This window comes from Muscardinus avellanarius, assembly GCF_963383645.1.
Source record: "Muscardinus avellanarius genome assembly, chromosome: 9".
Lineage (NCBI taxonomy): Eukaryota > Metazoa > Chordata > Mammalia > Rodentia > Gliridae > Muscardinus > Muscardinus avellanarius.
In genome coordinates, this window is record NC_137795.1 from 109,891,628 (window position 1) to 109,916,516 (window position 24,889).

Here is a 24,889-nt window from a genome sequence, read left to right on the forward strand (position 1 = left end):
ATTTATTTAATTTATTATTGTTCAACTTAAGAGAGCCAAACGTTTTCTCCAAATTCTACCCAACAATTATTGAAAACATTGCCAAAGAGAGACTATCTCATGCAAATATATCCTCTAAATAGAAATTGAAATCCAGTCCTTTTGACAACTTATTAAATCAGTAATATTCTAAAAATTTTGGAGACTACTTTGCGCAAGCTATCCTGCCTATCTTTTACATATGTGTAACATATATTAGCTCATTTGAAGCATCTAAAAGTCCCAAAGACCAGAAGCTATTTAACCCAGCATTTCACAATATTATTTGCTAATGAAACATATTTTCCCTCTACATACATATTAACAAAAGGAGCTATAAACAAACACTTGTTGGTTTACAAGCCAGAAATATACTATAAGATACCATACTAATAGCCTAGAGCAATGACTCTTCCAGTTTTTATTTTGCTTTGATAAACCAGATATCCACATATATAAAATAATTCATAACAAATCAGCACTCAAGGCAAAAAAGAGAAACAGCTCAATTCCCACTTCGCCCTCGCTATCAAACTACACACGTGGGAGTTTAAGACTTTAGGACATAGACAAACGCTAAGATGCACCAATTCTACACCAGTGCTCAGTGTAGTATATAAATAAGTGAGAATTATGATGCATACACACCTGGCTCCACCACGTTTTCTGTTTCTGTTGTCTCTAGCCCATCCATGCTGTCCTCATCTTCCACTGTAGTTTTTCCTCTACTTCGAGGCCTACAAACAAACAAATACATACAGTTTAAGAATTCAAAAATTTGAGCCGGGCGCGGTGGTGCACACTTGTAATCCCAGCATTTGGGAGGCCGAGACAGGAGGATCGCAGTTGATGGACACCTCAGCTACTTAGTGAGGCCCTTTGCAACTCAGTGAGGCCGTGTCTCAAAATAAAGAATAAAAAAATAGGGCTGGGAGTGTTGCTTGGAGGTAGAATGCCCCGGGGTTCCATCCCCAGTACTGCAAAAAAAAAAAAAAAAAGAGGAGGGTGGGCAAAATTTTAAGGCTTAGTGTTATACAGCACAATTTGAAGGTATAGAAAATCAACTAATTTACACCTTTCTCCTGCACTTTAGCACAATGAACAGTAAATATCAGGTTTATAGTTATATTCTGCTTAAACTCAGGCCTCTTCATCCCTAAATGTGAGGGAAGACACGGCTGCCACACTGTCACACCCCAACTTCCCAGTGAAGCACTGCTCAATCTGGGGTTCACCCTCGGAGCTGACTTTCCACTGCAGCCGCCGTCTACTGCAGTGGCTTTCACCACCTAAGTGCTTTATGATGTTCACATACTAGATTATATCTTTAGGGCTAATGAAATTATGGGCAATACCCAGGCATGGTTTTTGTTTGTTTGTCCTGGGGCTTTTGTTGTTTTTTGTGTGTTAATTACTAGGGATTAAACCCAGGGGCATTCTACCTCTGAGCTACACTCCTAAATCTATTTTATTTCTTATTCTAAAATAGGGCCCACTAAATTATTGAAGGTTGCTGGGCGTGGTGGCACATGCTTATAATCCCAGCATTTGGGAGGCTGAGAGGGAGGATCGTGGTTTGAGAACAGCCTCAGTTACTACTTAGTGAGGCCCTTAGGAACTCAGTGATATCCTGTTTCAAAATAAATAAAAAATAGGGCTGGGGGTGTAGCTCAGAGGTAGAATGCCCTTGGGTTCCATCCGTAGTACCAAAAAAAAAAAAATAATAATTACTGAAGGTCACAGTAAGTGGCTGAGGCTGGCATGGAACCTGTGATCCTCCTGTCTCAGCTTCCCAAGTACCGGGAAGCCATGCACCACTGGACCTAGTGTACAGCTACTTTATTTTATAAAAACCTCATAAATATCTAGCTTTTTAGCTAAATGGAGGCAAAAGAGAACCTTAAGGAATATTCAAGTAATCTAAAAGAAAGCAGAAGAGGAAAAAAGCAGGGCAGCGGAGAGCAAATGCAAAACAAATGCAAGATCTATGTAGTGTACCCATGTCTACAATGACACTGAGTGCACACGGCCTAGATACTACACTTAAAAACAGAGGTTATCAGATTAAATTGTTTAAAGCAAGACTCAAGTGGACTAGGGATACAGCCCAGTGACAGCACTTGCATGGTGGCAATGACGGGCTGGGGCACAGACTATACGCACTCAATAATATGCTCATTCTAAAAACAAAGACACAAACAGATGAGCAAACAGGAGGGAAAGACATGCCAACACCAACCAAAGCAAAGCTAGGGAGACTACATAACTAAACAAAGCAGACTCTAGATTTCATAAATGGCAATTCATCCAGTAGGCAATACCCTGAATATAGATGTACCTAATAGCAAGGCTTCAAATACATGATAACCAGCCGGGCGTGGTGGCGCACGCTTGAAATCCCCGTGCTTGGGAGGCTGGGACAGGAGGCTCGCACAGATTCAAAGCCAGCCTCAGCTACTGAGTGAGGCTCTCAGCAATTCAGTGAAACCTTGTTTCCAAATAAAGTATAAAACAGGTCTGGGAGAGCGGACGTGGTGGCACACGCTTGTAATCCCAGCATTTGGGAGGCTGAGACAGGAGGATCGCAGTTCACATACAGCCTCAGCTCCTTAGTAAGGCTCTCAGCAACCTAGTGAGACTTTGTTTACAAATAAAGTAAAATAAAAAATAGGTCTGGGAGTATAGCCTGGAGGTAGAAAAACCCAGGGTTCCATCCCCAGTGCCACTATAAATAAATAAATAAATAAATAAATAAATAAATAAATAAATTTGAAAGAGAAGCCAGGTGTGGTGGCACATGCTTTTAATTCTAGTGCTTGGGAGGCTGAGACAGGAAGATTGTAGGTTCAGGGGCAGCCTCAGCAACTTAGTGAGGCCCTCTGCAACATAGTTGAGACCCTGTTTCAAATTAAGAATAAAAAATAGGGCTGTGGTTGTAGTTCAAAAGTAGAACGTGTCTGAGTTCAAGCACCAGTACTGCAAAAGAAGGGGTGAAAACCTAGAAGAGTCAAATAAACAGTGAATAGAGGGAAAGGTACGTTTAAATAAGTTATCTCAAGCTGGGCGTGGGGGCCCACGCTTGTAATCCCAGCATTCAGGAGGCTAAGACTGGAGGATCGCAGTTCACAGACAACCTCAGCTACCTAGTGCGGCCCTTTGCAACTCAGTGAGACCCTGTTTCAAAATAAAGAATAAAAAATATGGCTAGGGATGTAGCTTGGAGGTAGGATGCCCTGGGTTCCATCTGCAATACCTCAAAAAGAAAAAAGCTGGAACAAAATGTTTTGAATGTCAACACAAAAAAATGATAAATGCTGAGGAGACAGGTTTATCCTAATGTATGTATGTATATGTATATATATATATATATATGCATCAAAACCACATGATACTTCATAAATATAATTTCATGTGCCAATTTTTTAAAGAAAACCTGGAAATAATACATAAAATAACTATTTTAATTTCCTGAATAAAACAGCAGAAATATCTGGGACATCATAATTCAAGGTACTGCCAAAGTAGCAACGAGCTCAATATTTTATCCATAAGCACCTCCTGGTCAGGATTCAATGCCGCCCATAACAGAGAAATGCGTACTAATATGCAGAAAGAGACAGCAAAAGCTGACGCTCGCTCCTGAGCTCACCTGCCCACACATGAACCTGATACCACCTGGTATCTTGGGTTTTACAAAGACCTTGAGAACTGAGCAAACAGACCACTGCCGGGTGCCAGCACGACCTCTTGGTGTTTCCCACACTGTACAATACAAATGACACTGAAAGGGCTTCGGGAGCTGAGCTGACAGGGCCAGAGCCCACAGGCGGCTGGTGGGACTTCCAGCTTGTACCTACTCAGGCCAAATGCTTGTCAGGCAGTATTTGTTTCCCAAAAAAAATGTTAATAAAACCCAGGTTCATAACAATATTTAAGATGTTTGGCAAAGAATGGCAAACATCAAGCCACATGAATAATGTAATTAATGAAGGCCACAGAGAAAATGACACAGAGGTAGGATGCCCCTGGGTTCAATCCAAGTACCACAAAAAAAGAAACAAAAAATCATAACTGAAAGGAGAAAAACTCAACAAATATACTAGGAAACTCAACATTCCTTTCTCAATAAGAGAACTTTTAGAGAGGAAATCAGCATGAATTTAGAAGAACTGAACAATATCATCAACCAATTGAATGTGATTAAAGTTTACAAAACACTCCACTGAACACCACCAGAATGTATAAACAAGTACACGTAGGATATTAGTAAGTGTAGTCTATATCCTGGGCCAGAAACCTTAATACTTAGCCGGGTGTGGTGGCGCACGCTTGTAATCCCTGCACTTGGGAGGCTGAGACAGGAGGATCGCACGGGTTCGAAGCCAGCCAGCCTCAGCTACTTAGTGAGACCCTGTTTCCAAATAAAATATTTTAAAAATAGGTCTGGGAGTATAGCCTGGAGGTAGAACGCCTCTAGGTTCCACCCCCAGTACCACCCAAAAAAAAAAAAAAAGAAACCTTAATACTTTTTGTGTGTGTGTGCGTGGGTCTGAGGATTGAACCCATGGGCATTAGACCTCTGAGCTACACCCCCTGTGTTATTTTTTACTCTTTATTTTTGAAACAGGATCTAAGTTGCAGAGGACCTCACTAAGTAGCTGAGGGCCATCCATGAACTACAATCCTCCAGTCTCAGTGTCCCGAAAACTGGAATTATAGGCGTACACCACCACGTCCCGGCTCACCATTTTAAAAGTTAAAATCCAGGTCCAGGCATGTTGACACAAGCATGTAATCCCAGTACTTGGGAGGGTGAGACAGGAGGATGTCAGTTCTCAGACAGCTTCAGCTACTTAGTGAGGCCTTCTGCAACTTACTGAGACCCTGTTTCAAAACAAATAATTAAACAAATAGGGCTGGGGGTGTAGCTTGGAGGTAGAAAGCCCCTGGGTTCCATCCCCAGTACTGAAAAGGTTTAAAAATCATAAAAAGAATGTTTTTAAGATTTCTGATCATTAAAATTAAACTACAAGTCTTATGGATAACAGAAAATTTTCAAATAATTGGAATTAAACAACTTGCTTTTTTTTTTTTTTTTTTTTTTGGTGGTACTGGGAGTGGAACCCAGGGGCTTTCTACCTCCGGGTTATACTCCCAGACCTATTTTGTATTTTTATTTTGAAAACAGGATCTTACTAAGTTGCTGAGAGCCTCACTAGGTAGCTGAGGCTGGCTTTGAACCTGTGTGGTCCTCCTGTCTCGGCCTCCCAAGCACGGGGATGACAAGCGTGCGCCACCACGCCTGGCTGACAACTTACTTCTAAATAGTCCATGGATCAAAGCAAACTCAAGAGAAACTAGAACACCCGCTGCATAAACGAAGATGAAAATACAACAACCCCAAACTTGCTGTATGCAGGTCAAATATAGTTGGAAAAATATAGTATCAATGCTTATGTTAGAAAAGGATGCAAATCAACAATCGACTTCTGAGAACCTAGAAACGAAATGCAAAATAAACGAAATTAGGCTGAAGAAAGGAAATAAGAACACAAATCAATGAAACTGAAGTAAGCAAAAAGCAATAAAACTATCATTTTTCTAAGAGATTAATATCCAGAATATACATAGAATTCCTCAAACAAAAAACTTCCCAATTTGAACATGAGATAGGACTTGCACAGACATTTTTCTGATGGAGATATATAAATGACCAAAACCACATGTAAAGATGCTCAACATAACTTATCACTAGGGAAATACAACTCAGAACTATTAGTAATAGATATTTCACAAATAAATAACAAATACTGGTGATGATATGGAAAAATTGGAACCTTTATGCACTGTTGGCAGGAATATAAAACGGTATGACCAGTGTTTAAAAAAAAAAAAAAAAAAAAGCAGGCAGTCTCTCAAAATTTTTTAAATGATTCCGAAATTCTACTTCTGGGAATACACTTAAAAGATTCCAAAGTAAGATATTTATGGCAGGACATGGTGGGCACGCTTGTAATCCTGCTTGGGAGGCGGAGACAGGAGGATCACACAGGTTCGAAGTAAGCCACCTGCGCTGGCTTAAGAGACCAAATAAAAAAGTACAAAAATAGGTCTGGGAGTGTAGCCCGGAGATAGAAGGGTTTCCAGGAACCCCAGTACCCACCAAAAAATATATATATATATATATAAATATATATATATATTTATGCACTTATGTATACAGCACAGTAACTAAAACATAAAAGCAACTAAAGTGCCCGTTCAAGGGATAAACAGACAAGCAAAATATAGTATATACACAAAAAGAATATTACTGTGCCTTATAAATTCTAAAGTGGGTGTGGTGGCACTCGCCTGTAACCCTAGTAGGACAGGCTCAGCAAGTAGGGAGACTCTCATCAACCTACCAAGATCCTGTTTTCAAATTTTTAAAAATTGGGCTGGGGGTAGAATGCCTCTGAGTTCAATCCCCAACACCACCCAAAAGAAAAAAGAAAAAAAGGAAAATTCCAACAAAGGTTATTCTACGTGGATGAACCTTGAGACCACTATGCTGTGTGAAACAATTCAAGTGCTAAAGTAACCAAAGTCAGACACACCGTAGAATAGTGGCTGCCAGGGAGGAACAGAGAGGGAGATGGGGGCCAGTTTTATGACATAAAGAGAATTACAGAGATGAATAGTAGTGATGGTCACACAAATTACTGGTCATACAAATTATGGATGTATTGAACACCACTGAACTGCAGAGTTAAAAATGGTTTGTGATGGCTAATTTTGTTAATATATTTTGCCACAATTTTTTAAATCATATTTCAAGCATAAAAACAAAATCAATATAACCAAAATCAAATTCTTGGCCAGCCACTGTAGCACGGGCTTGTAATCCCAGTAGTTGGCAAGAGGATCACAGGTTCAAGGACAGCCTCAACAAATAGTGAGACTCTCGTCCACCTAGCCAGAGCCTGTTTCAAAATAAAAATAAAATAGAGCTGGAGGTGTAGCTTGGAGGTAGGATGGCCCTGGGTTCAATTCCTAGTGCCACACACAAAGTAAAATTAAAAATAAGCTGGGTGTGGTGGCACATGCTTGTAATCCCAGCATTTGGGAGGCTGAGACAGGATTGCATTTTGTAGCCAGCCTCGGCTACCCTTTGCAACTCAGTAAGACTCTTTTTCAAAATAAAGAATAAAAAATATGTAAGTTTTATATCTTCAAATGAAATGGACCAAGCCACTAAAATGTCAAACAGCTAAAATTTACCCAAGATGAAAGAGGTAATCCAGATACCAAAAGCTGACTAGGGCGTAGCTCAAAGGTAGAGCACCCCTGGGTTTCATCTGCAGTGGTAGAACATACACACAAGTCACTCAAGAGTCACTGGACGGGTTCCAGTACCCCCCACAGGTAACAAACATCTGTGGGTGCTTAATATTCTTATATGAAATGGTTTGCTTATGTGTTACCTATGCACATCCTCCCACATACTTTCTCGCAGGTGCTAAGGACTGAACCCACAGGTATTCTACCTTTGAGCCAAGCCCCAGCCCAATTTTGTTACTTTGAAACAGTGTCTCACTAAATTTCTGGGATGAACCTCAAACCTTTGATCCTCCTGTTTCAGCCCCCAAATACTGGGATTACAGGCATGTGGCATCACGCCCAGCTTCCTGTGTACTTTAAATCACCTCTAGCGTGGGCATGGTGGTGCACACTTGTAATCCCAGCATTTGGGAAGCTGAAAAAAGAGGATTGCAGTTTCCAGCCAGCATCAGCTACTTAGTGAGGCCCTTTGCAACTCAGTAAGACCCCGTTTCATAATAAAGAATAAAAAATGGGGCTGGGGGTGAAGCTCAGAGGTAGAATGCCCCGGGGTTCCATCCCCAGTACCACACACACCAAAAAAACAAATCCCCTCTAGAGTACTTATAATACCTACGGCAATGTACACAGTGTGTAAATAATGCTGCATTGTTTGGTGAATAATGACAGGTAAGTCTACATACTCGGTAGAATTTTTCACCTTTTTGGTATGTGTGTTTGTGTGTGGAGGGGGAGGGTGTACTGAAGACTAAACCCAGGGGTGTTCTATCCCCAAGCTTAATCCCCAACCCAATATTTTCTTTATTTTGAAAGAGGGTCTCACAAAGTTGTGGAAGGCATCACAAATGACTGAGGCTGACCAGGAACCTGCAATCCTCCTGGGTCTAAGCCTCCCAAATACTGGGATTACAAGCATGCACCACCACAGCCAGCTTGCCATATTTTTAAATTGCAGTTGGATGAGTCCATTGATATGAAACTCACAAAGACACAAAACTGCACACTAATACTGGAAGTCAGCATAAACCCCCAAATCCTCAAGAACATATTAGCAAATCACAGAGGCACTCAATATGTTACAAGTCTCTCATCTGCAGGCTCCATTTTCCATTTATAATTCCAGATATGAAATCTTTCAGCTACTTTTAACACTTCCAGTAAAAATAAGTCAGAAATATTTTTTAAATTTATGCTGCATAGCCAGGTGTGGTGTGGCACGTTTATAATCCCAGCATTCAGGAGGCTGAGACAGGAGGGTGGCGGTTCATGGACAGCCTCAGCTACTTAGTGAGACCCTGTTTCAAAATAAAGAATAAAACATAGGGCTGGGGCTGTATCTCAGAGATAGGATGGCCCTGGGTTCTATCCCAGTACTACAAAAAAAAATTATGCTGCATAAAGATTATCTACCGCCGAGATTATCTACAGCGCCGAGATTATCTACAGCCGGGTGTGCTAGCACACATGTGGAATCCCAGTACTTGGGAGGCTGAGGCAGGAGGATCATGCAGATTTGACGCCAGCCCTAGCTACTTAAAGCAAATTGATCTTGATTCTTCCATTAATGGCTGCACACAACTACTATAATCAATATAATTGAAAGAGTGGTCTCTTTATTTCTGCCTATGAATCTATAAATTTCTAATTCACAGTATCCACAAATGACAGTAACATAACATCAAAAGGTGTGAAAGTAAAAATAAATGTCTTTTCAAATACAAAATGCCATGGAGAGCTGTTAAATGTATATCTGGAAATATCTGAAGATATAGTCATTTATTTTAGTTCCATTCAAAATATATATGAAAATTCAACACAAGTAATAACCTATCAAAGCACGTAGAAATGTAGAAAAAGAAAACAAAGGGCATATTAGCAAATTAAATTTAGAACATTAAAAACATGTGAGGTTTATCCCCCAAGAGCAATCCATGTTCAATATGTGAACAGCACTGAATGTAATCTCCCAAGTTCATAGACTAAATTTACAGGTCAGCAGACCATGGCTCAAAGGCTAAATCCAGTCTGGAACCTGACTTGTAATAATTTTACTAGAACCAAAGCTGACTATTACTTATTTACATGTTGTCTGTTTCGGCTGTCATGCTAGAAAATGTGAGTAGATGTGAGTAGTTGCAGCACAGCCATATAGCTCACAAAACCTAAAACATTATCTGACCACTTTACATGCAATGTAGGACTGGAAGTACTAGCCAAAATGGGCAAGAAAAGAGAAGGTATACAAACTGGAAATGAAGAATTAAAATAGTCTTTGTTTGCAGGGACATGCTACAATGTAGAGAAAATTCTAAATCACACACAAACTGTTAGGATAAATAGTGAGTAAATTTGCAGAATTAAAAACATGCAAAGACCAGTAGTATTTTAAAGACTAAAAATAAACCCAAAATAGGGAATTCAAGAAAATCTTATAATAGCATTTTTAAATAATAAAATACTTAAAAAGAAATATAACCAAGGAAGTGAAAAATCTGCACATTAAAAACTATAAAATGTTGGTACAAGAAAATGAGAAATAAAAATAAATGAAAAGACCCCTCTATGCATTGAAAAAAATTAATACTGTGAAAACATCAACACTACTCAGAATGATATACAGATTCAATGCAATCCCTATCAAAATTTAAACAACACGCCGGGCATGGTGGTGCAAACTTTTAATCCCAGCTTTTGGGAGGCTGAGACTAGAGGATCATGGTTCACGGACAGCCTCAGTAACTTAGTGAGGCACTCTGCAACTCAGTGAGACCTGTTTCAAAATAAGGAATAATAAAAATAAAACAGGGCAGGGGGTGTAGCTCAGAGGTCGAATGCCCCTGTGTTCCATGCCCGGACCCACATGTACAAAAAAAAAAAAAAATTCAAACAACAAGCCAAGCATGGTGGCACACGCTTGTTAATCCCAGCATCTGGGAAGCTGAAACAAGAGGACTGCAGTTAGAGGCCAGCCTCAGCTACTTAGTGATGCCCTCTGAAACTCGGTGAAATCCTGTTTCAAAATAAAGAATTAAAAATAGGGCTGGGGGTGCATCTCCAAGGTAGAATGCTCCTGGGTGTTCTATCCCCAGCACCACAAAAAAGAAGCAAACATTTTTTCACAGAAATAGAAAAATAATACTAAAAATCATTTAAACAATACAAAACCACAGCCGGTGTGGTGGCGCACACTTGTAATCCCCGCGCTTGGGAGGCGGAGACAGGAGGATCACACAGGTTCGGGAGCCAGCCTCGCTGGCTTAAGACACCCTGTTTCCAAATAAAATATAAAATAGGTCTGGGAGTGTAGCCCAGAGGTAGACAGGTTCCATCCACAGTACCATAAATAAATAAATAAATAAATAAATAAATAAATAAATAAATAAATAAATAAACAAACAAACAAAACCCTGAACAGTTAACGGCAATCTGTTTTTGTTTGTTTTGTTGTGGTGTTGCGGAACTGGGGATTAAACCCAGGGGCATTCTACCTCCAGCCTACTTTTTTTTTTTGGTGGTACTGGGGTTTCTGGAAACCCTTCTACCTCCAGGCTACACTCCCAGACACCTATTTTTTATACTTTTATTTGGAAACAGGGTCTCTTAAACCAACAAGGCTGACTTCGAACCTCCACGATCCTCCTATCTCCGCCTCCCAAGTGCAGGGATTACAAGTGTGCAGCACCACGCCCGGCTCAACCTACTTTTATTCCTTTTTTTTTTTCCCCAAATTATACCTTCAACCTATTTTTTATTCTTTTGGGGTTTTCTTGTTTTGGTGTGTGTGTGTGTGTGTGTGTGTGTGTGTGTGTGTGTGTGTGTGTGTGTGTAACCCAAGGGGATTTTAACCTCCAGACTATACTCCCTGACCTATTTTATACTTTATTTGGAAACAGAATCTTACTAAGTTCCTGAGAGCCTCACTAAGTAGCTGAGGCTGGCTTCGAACCTGTGCAATCCTCCTGTCTCCCAAGCACTAGGATTACAAGCATGTGCCACCATTTCCAGCTTCATTCTTTATTTTTAATAGGGTCTAAGTTGCAAAGGGCCTCACTAAGTAGCTTGGCTCTCTGCAAACCTGCAATCCTCCTGTCTCAGCCTCCCAAGTACTGAGATTACAAGTATGTGTCATCATGCCCAGCTAATAGCAATCTTAAACCCCCCCCCAAAAAAAACAAGCAAACAAAAAGAACCACACACTATCTGATTTCAAAATATACTGTTATAATAAAACAGTGCAGTTTCAGGAAAAAACAGACATACAAGCCAATGTAATTAAAAATGGATTCAAGACCTAAACATAAGACTTCAAACCATAAAACTCCTAGAAGATAACAGAGATGCTGGCATTGGCAATGCTTTTTGGTTACAACTCCAAAGCACAGGCAACAAAAAATTTAAAAGTTTTTCTACACAGCACAGGAAACAGACAACCCACAAAATCTGAGAAAATACTTGCAAACCATATAATTGATAAGGGGTTAATATCCAAAATATTTAGGGAACTCAAAAGCAAAAAAACAAATAGCCTGATTTTTTTTTTTTTTTTTTTTTTTTTTTTTTTTTTTGGCGGGTCTGGGGACCTCCAATCTACACCCACTGCCCTTTTTTTTTTTTTTTTTTTTTTTTTGCAGGTCTGGGGGTATAACCCAGGGGCATTCTACCTTGAGCTACACCCTTGGCCCTATTTTTTTATTCTTTATTTTGAAACAGGATCTTACGGAGTTGCAGAGAGCCTCACTAAGTAGCTGAGGCTGTCTGCGAACTGCGATATTCCTGTCTCAGCCTCCCGAATGCTGGGATTACAGTGCGCCACCACGCCCAGCTATAACCTGATTTTTTAAATGTGCAAACAGCCTGAGCAGACATTTCTCAAAAGAAGACATACAACTGCCAAATAATTATATGTTTAGCCTCATTAAAAATGAGAAAAATGCAAGTTTAAAGCACAATGAAACCAGGCATAGTGGTGCATGCTTGTAATCCCAGCATTCGGGAGGCTGAGACCAGAGGATCAGTTTGCGGACAGCCTCAGCTACTTAGTGAGGCCCTCTGCAACTTAGTGAGACCCTGTTTCAAAATAAAGAATAAAAAATAGAGCAGGGGGTGTAGCTCCGAGGTCAAATGCCCCTGGGTTCCATCCCCAGACCTGCAAAAAAAAAAAAAAAAAAAAAAACACAATGATCAAAAAGGCAAAATAAAAGTATTGTCAAGAATGCAAAGAAAAAATAAATAAATAATAAATAAATAAATAAAAATAATGCAAAGAAAGGGGAACTCACATGAACTGCTTGTGGGAATGTAACCTGGAAGAGTCGTAATGAAAAACAGTTATGAAGGTTTCACAGAAACTAAAATCAGAATTACCATTTGATCCAGCAAACCCACTGCTGAGTACAAACTCAGAACGGGCACCAGCGTGTGAAGAGACAGTGCTCATCACTCACACAGCCACGACGGAACCGTGTGCCCATCGGTGGGCCGTGGGGAAACAAGGCATGGTACAAAAACAGGCAGGGACTCCTATGCTGCCTAAGGAAGGGGAGCCTACCCTGCAGGCCAACGTGGGTGAACCTGAAGGATGTTACGCTACAGGTTTGAAAAAGTAAGGCAAAGAAGAAATGCTTTTTTTCCTTGCAGTACTGGGGATGGAGCCCAGGAGCACTGTACCTCCAAGCTACACCCCATCCTTATTTTTTAGTATTTATTCTGAAAAATGTCCTCACTACTTTAAGTAGCTGAGGCTGGCCATGAACATGCACTCCTCCTGTCTCCGCCTCCCAATACTGGGACCACAAATCTGCATCATCACTCCGAGCTGCATCATCTTTCTTATATGAAGACTTTATAAAGGTTTCATTTACACAAGTAGACCTCAATGATGTTTATCAGACACTGGGAGTGGGGGAAACTGTAACCAAAGTAAGTTTTATGAGACCTACTGCACACCATAGTAACTATAGGTAATAATAACATACTGTACATTTCAACGTTGCCAATAGATTATAATATTCTCACTACCAAAAAAGATAAATTTGAGGTGATTCATATGTTAATTAGCTAAACATAATCATCCCATAATGTACATATCAATCAAAACACTACATTGTACCCCATACAATTATGTCAACTAAAAATAAAAATTTAAAGCTGGGCATGGTAGCATACACTTATACAGTACTTGGGAGGCTAAGACAGGAGGACTGCAGGTTCGCGGCCAGTTTCAGCTACTTAGGCCCTCCGCATTTTAGTGAGAGCCTGTTTCGAAATAAGAAGTTAAAAAAAAATAGGGCTAGACTGGAGATGTGGCTCCGAGGTAGAATGCCCTTGTGCTCAATCCCCCAGTACCACAAAATAATAATAATAATAATAATAATAATAATAATGGTAGTAGTAGTAGTAGTAGTAATAATAATAATAATAGCCAGGCGTGGTGGCGCATGTTTATAATCCCAGCATTTTTAGGCTAAAACAGAAGGATCAGGTTCACAGCCAGCCTCAGCTACTTAGTGAGGTCCTTTGCAACTCAGTGAGACCCTGTTTCAAAAACAATTTTAAAAAGCCAGGCATAGTAACACACACGTGCTTGGGAGGCAGAGATAGAATTGTGCAGGTTCGAAGTCAGCCGTGCTGGTTTAAGAGACCGGTTCCCAAAATAGAAAAGTATAAAACAGATCTGGGAGTGTAGCCCGGAGGTAGAAGGGCTTCCAGGAACCCCAGGACCACCAAAATAAATAAATAAATAAACAAACAAACAAATAAATATAGGGCCAGGGGTGTAGCTCGGAGGTAGAGTGCCTCTGGGTTCCAGCCCCAGTACTGCAAAAGAATAACAACAATAATAATAATGATGGTAACTATAGGTACTAATAATAAGCATTATTACTGTTATTATTTAATGGCATGGTAACACATGCTTGTAATCCCAGTACTTAGGAGGCTGAGACAGGAGGATCCCAGGTTCAAGATCAGGCAGCCTCTGCAATCTAGCAAGATGTGTTTCAACATAAAAAACAAAATCAGCCCAGCATGGTAGCACATGCTTGTAATCCCAGTACTTGAGAGGCTGAGACAGGAAGATCACAGGTTTGAGGATAGCCTCAGCAAGTAGTGAGACTCTTCATCAACCTAGGAAGAACCAGTTTCAACCTACCAGTTTCAGGCTCCCAGTGTAGCCTGGAAGTAGAATTCCCTTGATTTCAATCCCCAGTACCACAATTAAAAATAATAATAAAGCCGGGCATGGTGGCGCATGCTTGTAATCCCCACGCTTGGGAGGCTGAAACAGGAGGATTGCGCAGGTTCGAAGCCAGCCTCAGCTACTTAGTGAGGCTCCCAGCAACTCAGTGAGACCCTGTTTCCAAATAAAATATAAAATAGGTCTGGGAGTATACCCTGGAGGTAGAAAGCCTCTGGGTTCCACTCCCAGTACTACCAAAAAAATAATAACAATAATATTATCATCATCATCATCATCAGGCGGGGCTACAGCACAGAAGTAGAATGCCCGTGGGTTCAATCCCTGGTACCACAAAAAACAATTTAGTAAATCCAAGAGTGGTGGTGCACACTTGTAATCCCAGCATTCTGGATGCTGAGACTGGAGGATTGTGATTCATGGCCAGCCTCAGCTACTTAGTGAGGCCCTTTGCAATTCAGTGAGACCCTGTTTCAAAATAAAGAATAAAATATAGGCCAGGGGGTGTAGCTTGGAAGTCAAATGCCCCTGGGTTCTATCCCCAGACTTTCAAATAAATAAATAAATAAATAAACTTATTAAGTACATAAATAAATGTTTGGGTTTTTTGCTTTTGGGGTTTTTTGTTTTTTTTTTTTTTGCGGGTCTGGGGATGGAACTCAGGGGCATTCGACCTCTGAGCTACAGCCCCTGTGCTATTTTTTATTCTTTATTTTGAAACCGGGTCTCACTGAGTTCCAGAAGGCCTCACTAAGTAGCTGAGGCTGTCTGCAAACCGTGATCCTTGGGTCTCAGCCTCCCGAATGCTGGGATTACAAGCATGCACCACGATGCCCAGCTTTAAATAAATGTTTTAAAAGATTAAGTAATAGGAGGCTGAGACAGGAGGATCACAGTTCACAGACAACATCAGCCCTTAGTGGGGCTCTTTGCAACTCAGTGAGACCCTGTTTCAAAATAAAGAATAAAAAAAAAATAAGGGCATCCCAGGTCTTGGGAGGCTGAGGAGGATGGCAAATTCAAGGAGAGCCTTATGTACTTAGTGAGGCCCTCTGTAACTTAATGAGACCCTGTTTCAAAGTAGAGAATAAAAAAAGGTCTGGGGTATAGTTTGAAGGTAGAATGTCCCTGGGTTCCATCCCCAGTACCACCAAAAAAAAAAAAAAAAAAAAAAGAATAAGTAGGAACAGGGAAAAAAATTGCAAATTGCAAAGAAGAACAGAGAGAATTTCAGACTAGAAAGACTAGAAACGGGAAAAGGCTGGAAGTGGGCAGAGGGAGAAAGGGGAGGAAGGAGGTGGTCAGGGTGGCCTGGGCAGGCAGCAGTGGGCAGGCCACACTTGGAAGAGAACGAGCAGAAATGCTGAAAGGTGAGATGGATTCAGGACTTGAATACCAAGCTAAGAAATATGAACACAGTTCAGCAGGGAAGCCCTGAAAGTTTTATAGCAAATAAGCAATAAGATCAAGTTATGCATTAGGGGGGGAAAGCTTCATCATTACAACTGTCCAGATTAGAAAATGAAATCTGAAAGCACTGGCCAATGAACGTTTCTTTTTGTTGTAAAACAACGCTAAATTGTCACCAAGTTTCATTCTGTTTTGAATTCACAGCCAAATTCACTTATTCAACAACTATCTGGGTGCTCCTTGCTGTACACAGTTCTAGTCCTGCTACTTAGTGGTTCTGATTATGAACCCTGAATTCTCAAAGGGTAGGGCTGCCCAGGAGATGTGTGGCAAGGTATGAAGACCTTTTGGGCCGGGCGTGGTGGCACACGCTTGTAATCCCCACTCTTGGGAGGCGGAGACAGGAGTATCGCACTGGTTCAGAGCCAGCCTCACTGGCTTGAGACCCTGTTTCCAAATAAAAAATATAAAAAAATAGGTCTGGGAGTGTAGCCCGGACGTAGAAGGGCTTCCAGGAACCCCAGTAACAAAAAATAAAAAATAAAAATAAAAGACCTTTTGGTAATCAAAATAGAGGGTAGAGTGCAAGAATACTACTCAACAACCCAGAATGCAGAGGACATCCCCTGCCAGCAGAATTTAGATAGCCCAAAATGTCAGTGATGTCAAGGATGAGAATCTCATGCATGGTAAATATTAATATGTTAGTTCCATTTTCCTATTTTTGTACTACAGAAGAGACCTTAAAATATCTTAAGAAATGTTTGACAACACTGTAACAATTTGGTAAGCAAGACTAAAGACACCATGAGAAATCTTAAGATTTGCCAGGCATGGTGGCGCATGCTTGTAATCCCAACATTCTGGAGGCTGGGACAGGAGGATTACGGTTCACAGACAGCTTCAGCTACTTAGTAAGGCCCTTTGTAACTGTAAGACCGTGTTTCAAAATAAAAAATAGGGCTGGGGGTACAGCTCAGAGGTAGAATGCCCCTGGGTCCCATCCCCATTACTGCCAGAAAAAAAAAAAAAAAATCATGAGATTTGGTTAAAGAAACAAAGCTACATTTATTTTACAGTAACTTTCAGAATTAAGGCTATCTGTCCCTCCTGGCATCTCTTGTTCTCAAAAACTAAGCCTAACCTAACATGTTGGCACATTCCCAAGTAATATCAATACTTGGGAGGCTGACACAGGAGGATGGAAGGTTTTAAGACACAACCTACCAAGTCCCTGTTTAAAAAAAAGAAAGAAAGAAAGAAAGAAAGAAAGAAAGAAAGAAAGAAGAAAGGGCTAAGGGTGTAGCTCAGAGGGAGAATGCCCCTGGGTTCAGTCCCTAGTACCACACACAAAAAAGTGTGTGTGTGTGTGTGTGTGTGTGTGTGTGTTTAAGTAAATAGAATATACCACAAACTAGCATTAACAGGACATGTTTTCTTTTGCTGATGAATATTTCTAACTTAGCTAAGTTTATTTTTCTGATATAATAAGCATTCATGGAGAGCAGGCTGCACCCTGCTCTGGGTGACTCCATGATGGACAGAACAGCAGTTTCCAGACTGTGCTGAGTTCTGAGGAACTCCCTGTGTAAAGCAGTAGTTTGCCATGAGTGACTCCATCTTAAGTACAAGTGCTGAGCTAGAATGACTCTACACCTTGTTTGCACAAGCAAATAACCACCACCTGTCCAGCACAACCATAAGGCACAAGCTGGTAAATAAACTAACTGGGCTAATAAAAATGACCACCTGTGAGCTTATCGAATTAAGTCAAGCAGCAAACGGATGCACGGACATATCAACCCCATATCAGAAAAGCCAGGCCCGTGAGCTGAACAAACACACCAGATCACTGAGTAAAGCAACCATCACCTGAGACCCACAAACACGGGAGCACCCCAAGACTGGTCACAGTGGCAACCTGCCCCACCACCTGCTCACTCAACACAAACTCTGCCCAGGAAAAACTCTACGGTGACAAACTCCATTCTCTGTCCCTGGACTTCAGCTCAGCTGTTTCTCCTGAGCCTAATGGCAATGCTTGGCCCACTCCAAGCTGACACTGAAACTGCAGGCAGCTGGATCTTTCCCTCACAACTCTGCAGGACCGGTTCCTTAAAACTCTTATCTGAAAGCCCCGAGTGGTGGCGCACGCTTGTAATCCCAGCACTTGGAAGGCTGAGACAAGAGGATTGCACAGGTTCGAAGCCAACCTCAGATACTTAGTGAGGCTCTCAGCAACTTAGTGAGACCCTGTTTCAAAATAAAATATAAAATAAGTCTGGAAATAAGTCTGGGAGTGTAGCCCAGAGGTAGAAGGCCCCTGGGTTCCAAGCCCAGTAACACACACACATACACACACACACACACACACACACACACACACACCCCTCTTATCTGAGCCAGGCATGGTGGCTCACAGTTATAATCGCAGCATTCAGGAGGCTGAGATACAGGAGGATCGCAGGTTCGCAGCCAGCCTCAGCTATTTAGTGAGTCCCTGGCAACTTAGTGAGACCCTGTTTCAAAATAAAGAATAAGGCCGGGCGTGGTGGCGCACGCTTGTAATCCCCGCACTTGGGAGGCAGAGACAGGAGGATCGCGCAGGTTCAAAGCCAGCCGTGTGCGCTGGCTTAGGAGACCCTGTTTCCAAATAAAAAAATGTAAAAATAGGTCTGGGAGTGTAGCCCGGAGGTAGAAGGACTTCCAGGAACCCCAGTATCACCAAAAAAATAAATAAATAAATAAAAATAAAAAAATAAAAAATAAAAAAATAAATAAAAATATAGGGCTGGGGGTGTGGCTCAGAGGTAGAACGCCCCTGGTTCCATCCCCAGACCCGCAAAGCCTGTGGCTCTCTGAATTAGTGTCTGCTCTCTCCTTTGCTCCTTTGCCTCCTAAAACCCTTGATATCTTAACCTATACATACCACTGTGTGAAGTGTGGTATAAGCTGAGTTTTATAGATATTAGAAATTAAGACTGGAATTTTAAAAACTGTGATTGCCCAGCCCATAGCTTGTACTTGGTGAAAAGCAGCAAATGAAAGTGAAGTAGCTTGTAAATTTAAAGTTATTCAATAAATTCTATCACTGTAAAAAGACACAAATATGTTTGGTCTATTTTGATAGCACAGCTCGCTCACAACACACATTTAAGACCTACTGAGAGTTGAGTATCAGTCTTACAAACCTAAGCAACCTTGGTTTAATGCACCCATGGGATGGATTAAGATGGGGGTTAATGGGGATCAAACCAAAGGCTTTGCACATGCTAAGGAAGTGTTCTACCACATTCCCCAGCCCTAAAATGTTTTTTTTTTTTGGGGGGGGTACTGGGGGTGGAACCCAGAGGCTTTCTACCTCCGGGCTATACTCCCAGCCCTATTTTATATTTTATTTGGAAACAGGGTCTCACTAAGTTGCTGAGAGCCTCACTAAGTAGCTGAGGCTGGCTTCGAACCTGCGCGATCCTCCTGTCTCAGCCTCCCAAGCGCGGGGATTACAAGCGTGCGCCACCACGCCCGGCTCCTAAAATGTTTTTAAACCCATTCGTTTATGTATAGAGAAGCTTGCTGATGCCTTGAAATCTCAAAATAAAAATGTCATAAAATAAAATCACACTATGAAAAACAGATGAGTCAGAAAAAGTTAACTAAAACATAGTCCTATCCTTTTCTTGAAACTGAACCCTGAAGTCTACTGAACCCTCAACTGCTCCTCCTTATAAGAGATTGACTTATGTATATTCCCACTTCTTGAGCTAAGGATTCCTATATGAGACAAAAAAATAAAAATAAATGAATAAATTAGCTCAAATTTCATGCAATTGCCAGCACTTGCCATTTTTACCATTAAAAAAAAAAAAAACGCAATTTAGCTTGGCGTTGTGGTGCATGCTCATACCAGTACTTGAGGCTGAGATAGGAGGATCACAGGTTTATGGCCAGCCTCCACTATTTAGTGAGGCCCTCCAAAACTTAATGAGAACCTGTTTCCAAAAAAAAAAAAAAATTAAAAATAGGGCTGAGGTGCAGCTCAGAGGTAGACACACACACACACACACACACACACACACACGTAATTTTTGTGGGGGGGGGGTAGTACTGGGGGTGGAACCCAGGGGCTTTTCTACCTCCGGGCTATACTCCCAGACCTATTTTATACTTTATCTGGAAACAGGGTCTCACTAAGTTGCTGAGAGCCTCACTAAGTAGCTGAGGCTGGCTTCGAACCTGTGTGATCCTCCTGTCTCAGCCTCCCAAGCGCGGGGATTACAAGCATGCGCCACCACGCCTGTCTTCACAAAGGCAATTTAGCCAGCATTATGACACAGGCCTGTAAACCCAAGGCCAGCTGTGGCAACTTAGAGAAACCATGTTTCAAAATAAAAAATAAAATAGGGCTGGGAGTGTAGCTTGAAGTAAAATCCTCTGAGTTCAACATCTAGTGCCTCCCCCACCCAAAAAAAAAAAAAAAAAATAGAGCTAGGGATGATCCTGAAGTCAATCTCTAGTACCACAAAGGGAGTGTGGCTCAGAGGTGTAGGATCCCCTGGGCCCAATCTGCAGTACAGAAAAAAAGAAGGGGCAGGGGCACTTCAGGTTAAGCAGTAGATTCACCCAATCAGCCTTTCTAATAGGTGTAAGAGAAGACCAGACCAAAGGTATACCTGATACCAGAATGCATTTTTGCCTCTGGGGATATCCTTTATCCAAGAAAACCACTTGGTAGAGTAAGAAAAAATAAAGCTCACCCAAATACAGCAGCATCATTTTTCTACCAAAGGACTGCAATGCGGTGCGCCCACTCTACCGGTGTATACACACTTGCCAATGTGGGCCACCACACCCAGCCATACATATTGAAGGGAGAAATTTACCTCTGGAAGTTTTATCTTCTAGAATATGCCCACACAAAGATGTTTAGTACAAAGACAACAATGAAACTGAAAACCAACTAAACGACCATCAAAGGGGGAAAGATTAAACTCATTGAGAGGCCTCTAATGAAGGCAGAAACCTGCTTCTCTACTAGAGTCTAATGTAAGTAAAAGACATGACTGTCCCCCGAGCGGCAGAAGCTACAAGCCAGAGGACAGCTGCCATTATTCTTTCTCTGGCATCACTTGCACGGAGTCCTGCAGCACACCTCATCACTGCAGCTTCCCAACACTCCCGTTCTCCTCTGCCACTGTCTTGTACTGCGTCACATCCACCAAAATCACTTCAACAACCTTACTGGTCTCCAGGTTTGGAATCCTCAATGCCAGGTGTGCTGGTAAACATCAGTACTCCCAGTATTTTGGGATGCTGAAACAGGAGGATTGCAGGTTCAAGGCCAGCCCCAGCAACTTAGCAAGGCCATCAGCAACTTAGCAAGACCCTGTTTCAAAATAAAATAGGGCTGAGTATGTAGCTAAGAGGTAGAACACCCCTAAGGCACTAGTACCAATAAATAAATAAATACTCTCCATGGCATGGACGGTACTACAGAATCAGACTCCTGAATACTACCAAACGTGATCACCTACGCTCTCCTCATATAGCCCAGTAACTATTTCCCCAAGCATGACACGCTCATTCTATTTCAGGAACGCCTTCACCATGAGGCTGAGATAGGAGAATCAAAAGTTCCAGAACAGCCTCAACAACTTAGCAAGACCCTGTTTCCAAATAAAAGAAATGTAAACTAGGGCTGGTGGTGTAACTCAGAGGTAAAATGCCCCTGGGTTCAATCCCCAGCACCAAAAAAAAAAAAAAGTTTTATGAGTGATAACCAAGGATCAACAAATATTTGATTAAAAGCCTATAATATAAATGAAACCAAGATAAACAACAAAAATTACACTAGAGCATACAGCTAAGTAGAATGATGACTTTAAACTTATTGGCTTTTCCAAACAAACTTAATTAGAATATGATCCGTAAAATGGGAAAGGATACTGGTACTAGGGAGAGGTGGCTAGAAGAAAAGAATTCACAAAAACCTTTTTTGAAGGGGGAGGGGGTAATACTGGGGGTGGAACTCGGGGATTTTTTTTTGGGGGGGTGATACTAGGGATTGAACTCAGGGGCATTCTATCTCCAAGTTATACATCCAACTTTTTGCGGATCTGGGGATGGAACCCAGGGGCATTTTACCTCCGAGCTATACCCCCTACCCTATTTTTTATTTTGAAACAGGGTCTTACTAAGTTGCAGAGAGCCTCACTAAGTAGCTGAGGCTGTCTGCAAACCGCGATCCTCCAGTCTCAGCCTCCAGAATGCTAGGATTACAAGTGTGCACTACCAAGCCCAGCAATATTTTTAGTCTTTATTTGAAACAAGGTCTCACTAAATTGCAGAAGGCCTCACTAAGTAGCTGAGAATGCCCCGGACCTCGATCCTCCTGTCTCAGCCTTCCAAGCACTGGGATTACAAGCAGGTCACCACGCTCAGCTCAAATTTTATGTACAATGAAAACATTCTGCCAGTCACCCCCTGCCCTCACTGAACAGGGTCTCAAAAAGTTGCAGAGGGCCTTGCTAAGTTACTCCAATTGCCTGTGCTAACCTGTGATCCTCGTCTCTTAAGGGCAGGATGGCACATGCCAGTACTTGGCACATGCCAGTACTTCGGAGGCTGAGACAAGAAGATCATAAGTTCAAGGACACCTTCAGAAAGTAGAGAGACCCTTGTCAAACTAGTGAGACCCTTTTCAAACTAGTGAGATCCTGCTTCAAAAATAAAAATGAAACGGGGCTGAGGGTATAGTTAGGAGTTAGAGTGCCCCTGGGGTTCAATCCCCAGTACCACAAAAAATATATTAAATATGATGCCAGAAAAAAGTAAAGGGTCTGAGCCAGTCATGGTGGCACACACTTGTAATCCCAGCATTTGGGAGGCTGAGACAGAAAGATGGAAGTTTGGGGACAGGCTCAACTACTTAGTGAGGCCCTAAGCAACTCAGTAAGATCCTGTTTCAAAATAAAGAATAAAAAAATAGGGCTACCCGGGCGTGGTGGCACATGCTTGTGCTTGGGAGGCGGAGACAGAAGGATGGCGCAGGTTCGAAGCCAGCCTTGCTGGCTTAAGAGGCCCTGTTTCCAAATAAAAGTATAAAAATAGGCCTGGGAGTATAGCCCGGAGGTAGAAGGGTTTCCAGGAACCCCAGTACCACCAAAAAAAAAAAGGGGGGGGGGGGCTAGAGCTGAAGGTGTGGCTTGAAGGTAGGATGCCACTGGGTTCCATCCCCAGTGCCACACACACACACACAAATTTAAAGGGTCTGACCAGAAGAGTAGTGAACGGGGTTTAGAGGAGGTTAGGATGGAAAGGGGAGGTAGCAGGAAGAATTCAGACCAAATGTTTTGTGTATATATGACTATATCAAAAGAATCTATCCTGCATGAGGAGGGAAGGGGTAACGGGGGAGGAAGCAGGTGAAATAATGGAATATGCATGTAATGCTGAATCTATTATGTGTTATTACAATACAGCAGTGTGTGTGTGTGCGCACGCGCATGTGTGTGCGCGCCCGCGCGCTACTGGGAATGGAAGCCAGCTTTCTATATGCAGGCTATTCCCCCAGACATGAAGCTGAGGCTGGCTTTGAACCTGTGCGATCTTCCTGTTTCAGCCTCCCAAGTACTGGAATTACAAGTGTGTGCCACCACACCAGGCCCTACAATACTACAATTCGGAGTGGGGGGTACTGGGGATTGAACCCAGGAACAGTCTACCACATCCCCAGCCTTATTTTATTTTATTTTATTTTTTGAAAAAGGGTCCCAATAGATTGAGAGTCTCACTACTTGCTAGGGCTGTCTTCAAATCTGTGATGCTCCTGTGTCAGCCTCCCAAGTACTAGAATTATAGGCATGTGCCATCATTCCCAGCACAATGCACCAATTAAAAAATTATTTTTAAGCTTGGGCGTGGTGGCACACGCTTGTAATCCCAGTAGTTGGGAGGCTGAGACCGGAGAATGCCGTTAGAGGACAGCCTCAACTACTTAGTGAGGCACTTTGCAAATCAGTCAGACCCTGTTTCAAAATAAAGAATAAAAAAAATGGGGCTAGCTGGGTATCGTGGCACACACTTGTAATCCCAGCGCTTGGGAGGCTGAGACAGGAAGATCGCACAGGTTTGAAGCCAGCCAGCCTAAGCTACTTAGTGAGGCTCTCAGCAACTTAGTGAGACCCTGTTTCCAAATAAAATATAAAATAGGGCTGGGAGTATAGCCCAGAGGTAGAAAAGCCTTTAGGTTCCACCCACAGTACCACCAAAAAAATAAATGGGGCTGGGGGTAACTCGGAGGTAGAACCCCCCTGGGTTCCATCACCAGTACCACGAAGGGAGGAAGGAAGGATAAAGGGAAGGGGAGAAAATGGGGCTGGGGGTATCACTCAAAGATTATGCCCCTAGGTTCCACCCCCAATACCACAAAAAAAGATAAAGAAAAAAAAATTTTTTTTACAATACTGGAGATGGTACCCAGGAGCATTTTTACCTCCGTATTTTTAGTCTATTTATTTATTTATTTATTTATTTATTTAGTGGTGTTGGGGGTAGAACCCAGGGGCTTTTCTACCTCTGGGCTATACTCCCAGGCCTATTTTATACTTTATTTGGAAACAGGGTCTCACTAAGTTGCTGAGAGCCTCACTAAGTAGCTGAGGCTGGCTTCGAACCTGTGTGATCCTCCAGTCTCCACTTCCTGAATGCTGGGATTGCAAGCGTGCGCCACCACGCCCGGCTAGAATAAAAATTATTTTTAAAAACCTCAAAATCTAGTCCAAGTATAGGGGGAAAATGCCCTAAAAATAAAACACCAAAAAGACAAAAAGATAGGAAAGTGACAGGAATTGTTCAGAAAATCTAGTAACTAAAGGGAGTTGTAAAAAGCCACTCATTATTATAATTATCATGCACAAATATAACAATTTTGAGCCAGGTGTGGTG

The 24,889-nt window shown here is 41.8% G+C and overlaps 1 protein-coding gene across 1 annotated transcript in view; it reads right to left on the reverse strand.

The window, feature by feature from the left end:
- The window catches only part of KMT2C (lysine methyltransferase 2C), a gene marked incomplete at both ends in the record, with an annotated part of 244,663 nt that overhangs the window by 191,684 nt on the left and 28,090 nt on the right, over positions 1-24,889 (reverse strand). The window contains one exon of the mRNA XM_080701295.1: positions 667-755. Coding sequence (XP_080557421.1) covers positions 667-755 — 89 coding nt within the window. The remainder of the gene's footprint in view (positions 1-666; positions 756-24,889) is intronic.